This window comes from Saccoglossus kowalevskii, chromosome 2, assembly GCF_978046115.1.
Source record: "Saccoglossus kowalevskii chromosome 2, keSacKowa6.1, whole genome shotgun sequence".
NCBI classification, from domain to species: Eukaryota; Metazoa; Hemichordata; class Enteropneusta; family Harrimaniidae; genus Saccoglossus; species Saccoglossus kowalevskii.
In genome coordinates this window covers 25,695,742-25,703,304 of record NC_140642.1, presented here as the reverse complement: position 1 = coordinate 25,703,304, position 7,563 = coordinate 25,695,742, and the positions used below count along the sequence as shown (strand labels likewise).

General features: G+C 33.9%; 1 protein-coding gene across 1 annotated transcript in view; it reads left to right on the top strand.

The window, feature by feature from the left end:
• The first annotated feature begins 3,229 nt into the window (after nucleotides 1-3,229).
• The window catches only part of LOC100370984 (dual E2 ubiquitin-conjugating enzyme/E3 ubiquitin-protein ligase BIRC6-like), a 57,073-nt gene continuing 52,739 nt past the window's right edge, over nucleotides 3,230-7,563 (top strand). Inside the window, exons 1-5 of the mRNA XM_085493590.1 lie at nucleotides 3,230-3,412; nucleotides 5,673-5,854; nucleotides 6,083-6,217; nucleotides 6,322-6,593; nucleotides 6,703-6,748. Coding sequence (XP_085349716.1) covers nucleotides 3,238-3,412; nucleotides 5,673-5,854; nucleotides 6,083-6,217; nucleotides 6,322-6,593; nucleotides 6,703-6,748 — 810 coding nt within the window. The 5' untranslated portion in view covers nucleotides 3,230-3,237. The remainder of the gene's footprint in view (nucleotides 3,413-5,672; nucleotides 5,855-6,082; nucleotides 6,218-6,321; nucleotides 6,594-6,702; nucleotides 6,749-7,563) is intronic.

The window sequence follows — 7,563 nt, the reverse complement described above, 5'->3', positions numbered from 1 at the left end:
TTTTAGATTCGTCAAGTTGTCGCGATATAATTTTCACTTGCCTGTATTTAATCCTAGTAAAATGAAAGAAAATATATACATTTCAAAATACGAAACTGAAATATATGTTTTTCACAATCTGATTACATATTTAATTTTCACCATATTTTTTTAGTCAAACGATCTTATTTTGTAATATTTTAATTTCAAACAAATTTCGAAAACCATAAATAGTTTTCATAGCAAATCAAAAAACACGTTTTTAATTGCTATAGAAATCAATTGATAATGCCCACAAGATGAGTTTCAGTACAGTAACTGACAATGTCTCTCTTGATGCGTTGTAATTGGTCGAGTTGATTTAAACCGTCATTTGAAAATTATAGAACATTTTTAAAAAGATTATATAACAATAATGCGCTCATGAAATTCACTATGCCACCTTGTGAGTTTTCCATACTTTTTAAATGAAATTGAAAAAAATTAAATATGTGCGCAATAAACAATAAAGCCGTACAATTCATCAGATTGATATCCCGCTTTTTACTTAAATGTTTTTGCTTTCTTCAATGTTGTTTTTCCCCATTTTTTGCGTTTTCGGTCTGTCAAAATATACTGCTTTCGTCGTGTAAGGAGGAGGGGTGTACATGTACATGAAATAGCCTTCCTTTTTTTTTAGCGAACTTTGCCAATTTAAGAACACCCCCCTAACTGTTTCAAGGAATCCTACATTTGTTGCTATTAGTGACACGAGGTTCATGACCAATAATATAATAATATAAACACGTGATGGTATTTAGTCAGTGTTCATCGGTGAAATTCTTGACGTTTCATAATAATATTGTATCGCACATCATTTTCATCACTAAACAGATCTATTTTTTATTTAAACACAATACTTTCCATATCAATCTCCACGCACAGTCGACGTTGAGGGACTATGTTAACCTCGAATCCAGTCATTCCGTGTACACCCAAAGAATGGTCTGATGAATCACTATATAACTACGTAGTCGGTGGAATTCGGTTAAATCACTGATTGGCTGTCTCCATGAGTTCAGTACATTACCATGGAAACTCGCATGCGCAGACTGTTCCGTACGTAATGCCCAGCAGTCTATGAATAGTAGATTTTCAAAATGTTTGTTTGCAAAAAGTAAAATGTAATCTAAAAGTATTACCAGTATTGTTTTAAATATAGCTGAGATTATTGTCTTTGTTAATTTGCTATTGGTATTTAGATTACTCCATTCTATAGTGTACCTTGTATTGCAAAGATGCTTTTAAAATATTTAACTTGACCATAGATGTGTCCAGTACATTCTGAGTGCTTGATCTCGTTGGTCGAATATAACACTGATTTACATTAAAAAAAACAGTCATATAATGTGGTAGGAATGTGTTTTATGGATTTAAAAACTAATAACGCACATTGTTACTTTCTTAAAGTATTCTAACCACGGAGTTGGGTGGTTGTATTTATTGTCAATCATATCACGTTCGATAATAAGACATTTTCCGTAACCTTGATAACGCAGCTCTTGTATGAATGCGAGACAAATATTTTTATTGATCAAGTGTCGACGACGGAAAATCTTTAATTCTTTGTGTGAAGACTTTTTTGTCCCCACACCTAGGTTCAGCCATACATGGCCGAATCCAAAGCGAAAAAGCAACATTTTACATTAAACGCCCAATTTATCGATGTTGTAACACGTTGATCGTTAATCTTTTTTAACGTTATGAAAGAAGCCTATACTTATAATTTTTTGAGAGAATTGGTTTACTTATTATGCAAATCATGTAACTAATGTAACCCAATATGTTACAGTGACCTACTTTAAGGAACTTGTCCTAATATTTTTCAAAAATCGTTATTTTTAGAACAAATCCATAATATCTCTGACATAGAAACCTGCGGTAAAAACATTATAATACTTTCAAAATGGGCACTATCCACTAACATATAACCATAATTTTCTCGAACATTAGGCTGGTGATCCCACCTTTTTAAAACAATATTCTTATATTGTCCGCGAGTGCAATTTATTGCAAAATGAATAAAATCTGGGTATTTGCATTTATGAGTAGGCTTGTACATTAAATAACATTTATTAGGATATCTATAAGAATCATTTTTTTGTAATCTCAGCCAGTAACTAATGCATCTTTTAAAGTAAAGAACCGAACATAGAGACAAAATCAACCACATTCGTCAACAGCCGATAAATCGAGTAGAATTTACAAAATTGAGTTTGATAAAGAACCGAACATAGAGACAAAATCAACCACATTCGTCAACAGCCGATAAATCGAGTAGAATTTACAAAATTGATTTTGAACTTTTTCTATTTGAGAAGCGTTCTCCTATCCCCAGATTTAACTACCGTATAATGAGATTTGCACAATGATGAAATAAAATTAAAATAATTTATAAATGAATCCGACATACCACCCAGTTTTCGAATCAATACTCTAAATGGAAGCATTACTTTTTACTCCATACTACATCGTTTAACTTTAATCGGATTGCAATTGACTCTGTAAAAAAAATAATACACAGGGGAGTATGACAGCTTCATAAAAAGTTATTCTTGTACTCTGATTGGTTCATCTTTTTTTTTTTTTATAAATATTGACAATATTTTATTTCTAGTTCCAGTTGATCAACAACAACCCCTTCAGCAAAGCTCAGAAGTATTGGGGGAGCAAGTTGCTCACTAATTCGCCAAATATTTTGGTTTTGACCAAAGCAGATGACCTACAATTTGAATATTACCTTTTATTCTGTTATCACCAATTACTAGAGCATTGTATTATCTAAAAACAAAAACAATATTTTAAATAAGTTCACTAGGTTTTACAGGACTGAATGTTATGCAAAATTGTTGATATTGTTCATGAGTTTCTTCTCACTGACTTTAACAATAATGTAATTTATAGGATTGAAATAAGTTATTTTTTTCTAACTAACTGTACTAGTCGACTAGGACCTATAAAGTTGTATTTAAATAATTTGCACAGGCTGGGATCCGGACTATTTACAATACCCGGAAGTTGCTATGAGCAAAGATTCATGGGAATATTTCATAATGTTATTTATAATATTGAAAGTAGCGTAATTTTTTGTATATCACCATGGAATAATAATCAAGAAATTACATACAATTTAGCGAAGTTTATTTCTTTTTGAAAACGAATCTATTTTTTTTCAATCATGATGTCACGAAATGTTCAAGGGTGACGTCATGTTCCAAGATGGCTGCCATGGAGTGGTCTGTTAGTCAAGACGGCTGTTTGTCTGTTGGGGAGCAGACTTGCAGCGTTACTTTTCACCCCAAGCTCAATACCATTTTGGCTGTCACCCAGGATTCTACTGTACAAGTAATAGATGTAAACTCGGGTGCCATACTTCAAAAATCGACCCTCTCAGGTGAGAATTATGTGTCCTCGTCTCGGCTATAGCCAAATCCGGTCGTCATGTTTTGGACGGTGTGACTTGCAAAGATATGCGTATATTTTACTGTATTTTCCTTATTGTAAACGCATTTTGAATATGCCAGTAATTAAATAGTACTGTGTATGAATGTATTAACAATCTATTGATTTCGATCTGTCGCAGTGAGATATCTAATTTGGGTGTCGATTTCCTGCTTGACCTAAAACTAGTGCGCCTCGCGCGGTCAGTATAGCTATGGGAAATAAAAAGTCGATGGCGCAGTGGTTTCAACATTGCCCATTTTCATAGATCCATGATTTATTTCGACAGTTACTATTGTTCTAACAGAATAATAAATGATTCAATGGGCGTTAAAACGATTAAAATTAATTAAGGTGGAGGCAAACACACTTTGAAATAACAAGGAAATAAGTCATCCTAAATGTTTTCATGGTCAAATATATAAATTCTCAGAAGATTTAAATCAGTTGATTTCCATTTCGGGACGGCTATGGGACTTGTTTATTTGTAGTACTATAGTAAATTTCAACGTTTTCAGCATGTCTGAAATGTCAAGTCTACGTTAACTGTGGGAGCTAAGTTCAATGTGTGAAAGATCTGTCTAATAATAATTATTCAGATTCTGTATGTTAATGCTGTGTTTCAATGCCAGCTGATTCTTTGTTGATTTACACTGACACATCTTGTGCATTTCTGCTATGCATGGATATTTTTACAGTAAATTTGTTGCGTACTAGTTCAAAAGTATTGGATATATTGTAACCTTAACCTCTTTTTGCAATTTTGAAAGTAAGCAAAGTATGTAAAAAATTAAACCTATATTTTCTGTTGAATGATTGAAAGTTAGTGTGATTGCATGTCTTAATTAAGTCAATGTTGAATCCGAATGTATTTTAAAAATGAACCCAAAAATTAATTAATCAGCATTTTATAATTCCTCGTAACTAAAGAAGTCTATGTAGCAAACAGAAACCAGATCAAAATGGCAGTGAATGGAGGGCAGTGTGCGTGTAATGTGCAACAAACAAATTAATTCTGTGATGACATTTGAATTTTTGTAAACCTTTGTAGTTTTGATTAAAGTGAAAACTGAAGTTCTAACAAATTTCTGTTGCCAGGTGAAATCTGGGTCATAGCTGTGACCTCTTTTTTACCGCCCTGTGATTCCTAGTGATTTAGAATCAGGGTCACCATATGACCTTTTGATGTATGTACTTTGATCTTTGTAATTGTATTTTGTCATTTTTGACCTAGCAGTCTAAGTAATTGTTATTTTACACTTTTCAATAGAACCTTTTCCCCCCTAGGACCTACATGCAGTAGTTGTACAATTTGTTCAGCTCCTTACACCCCTGAAACTCTTCAGAGTTTCGATTTAATTCAGATTTCTAATTTAAATACTGGGTTTTTAATAAAACAATGTGTGGAGTTTTCATGGAATTTTACCATTTCCTGACAATGTTAAAAACAAAAGTGAATTAGAAATTGTATAGGCCAAATAAAAAAAAATGTGTTTCCAGTAACCTGACTTTGCCTAAATTTTTCAGGTCGACCCTGTACTTTTTTATGACCAATTTGTTATTTTCGAACCAAAATGTAAACCTGTACATGCAAGATGTGGTGTATATGAAAAAAATACTCTCGTATAACAGTATAGGCTAAGCAGCACTGTGAAATAATAAATTGAGAATGATGAATTAATTTTTGTAAAATAAAAAATTATGACAAAGTAAAAAATTAGTCTTACTTACCCTACTTTACGTATTGTAACCCCCATACACAAACGTAATAAAGTTTACATTTATTGGTAATAATAATTATACTGCCTTTATAAACAAGTCAGTATGCATGTATAAAAAAAAAAAAGAAGAACATGACTAATTAAATTCAAGAGACTCAATCATTGCTGCTTCACTGAGCAAGAAAGATGAGAATACCGGGGTAATATTTGATTTTGATAGTGCCTAGAATGACAAATCATTGAGTCAATTTTAGTGGATTATAATAAATGACCATTTCAGGAAGTCTTATTAATGCAGGACTACATGTAATTCTCTTGAGACTATATAATGTGAGTAATTTCTGACCAGAATGTAAATGGTGTAAGTGGTTACAAAACTTTAATTATTCTAACAGCCTCACTGCTTGAAGTTGTTCATAAACTTCCGGACTGTTAAGGTAATGTACATAGGTGTATTTAATGTTTTAACCACTGATTTATGTGTGTTTACAGGCAAGCACGATGGCAAAATTCAGAGTTTATATTTATCTGATAGCGATAAAATCTTTGTTACTGATGGACAAGCAGTGGGCTTACGTAAAGATCTGAGTGGAGTACTTCTATTAGACACAGCCTTACAGGCACCTGTAGCCCGCAGTGAAGACTTAGTCAAGGTGGAATTATTAGCATCAGAGGTTCGTATCAAATTTGCTTTACTTTCTAGTACCAGAGTGTACTTGTAAGACATCATGATGTAATCAGTTTGTATTTGCAGTCTGATAATCTGAATGGTTAGTAGTAGAAACTCAAATGATCAAAGAAAATGCTGGATGATTAAGAAATGTTTTTACCTACTGGTAAATAGTTGGATATAATACTAGTGCATGTACATGATACAAGTGTATATAATGTTTTTTTTTCAGGCTTCTCAGTTTTTAGCTTGTTTGAAGAAAACAGATTTACCTGGGGTGGAATTTTTAGAAGATGTATTAGAAGAACTGGAAAATGGTTTAAAAGGAAATACTCAACTTGACCATGCAAATCATAAATTAGCAAAGGTGTGTATTGTAAATCTTTATAGAATCTTCCAAAGTGTCATCGTAATATGGACATCTAAGATAGGATAATTGTTTAATCTGTGGTTCTCTTGTTTTATTTTCAGTGGGCGTCTGTGAGTTTACATCTTCCTTTATGTGCGTTAAGATCTGTATGTAATAGTTTAATATCTGAGTTGAAGAGGGCCAACCAGCATGTTCCTAGTTTATCCATTGCCTCCTCTATCATGGATCGTCTTACTGCATTGTACCCGGCTGGACAGTCTGACCTTGCTCACTCAACTACATCAGTCGGTGGTCGAACTATCGATCGGTCCCTCATGTACAGTGAGGCAGCACGTAGAGAGACGTTTGGGCCATGGCCGCATATGGATTACAAGTGAGTGTGTCAGTTATATACATTATATACATTGTGTTAACAATAGTTTATCATATTTATGATTAAAAAGTCTTCATTTGTGATAACATAGTTTTATATTTATTTTAAGATATGCTCTTCCTGATGCCATGGCCCAAGCAGGGTTTTATCATCAGGTATGTCACTTTCACTGTACTCTCTCTCTTTTTAGTCCCCGTTCGGACGCAGTCCGAAAACGGGGACTTATGTTTTGCCCTGTGTGCGTCCGTCCGTCCGTCCGTGCGTCCGTGATCACCTGTATCTCGAACATGCATGGACCGATTAAGTTCAAACTTCACTCATACATCACACATTATATGGGACATATGCACATGCATTTTTTTCATGATCCGATTAACGATAGCCGAATAGCGGCCATTTTAAGGCCGAAAATGCATCAAAATCGCACATTTTCACCATTCCGGACCCGGATCTCAGTTATGCATGGACGGATTTTGTTCAAATTTGGTACATACATTAAACATAATAGGACCTTGATGCACGTCATTTTTTTTTTGGGGATCGGGTTCGAAATGGCCGACTGGCAGCCATTTTGTTTTAAAGAATTCAGTTCTGGATCCGTATCTGAGACATGCTTGGATTGATCGAGTTCAAACTTCACACACACAAGGTACATCATGTCACAAATATGTATGTGCATTTGTTTCATGATCTCATTAACGATAGCCAAATGGCGGCCGCTTTAAGGCCGAAAATGCATTGAAATCGCACATTTTCACCATTCCGGACCCGGATCTCAGTTATGCATGGACGGATTTCATTCAAATTTGGTACATACATTAAACATAATAGGACCTTGATGCACGTCATTTTTTTTTTCGGATCAAGTTCGAAATAGCAGACTGGCGGCCATTTTGTTTTAAAGAATTCAGTTCTGGATCCGTATCCGAGACATGTCTGGATTGATCAAGTTCAAACTTCACACACACAA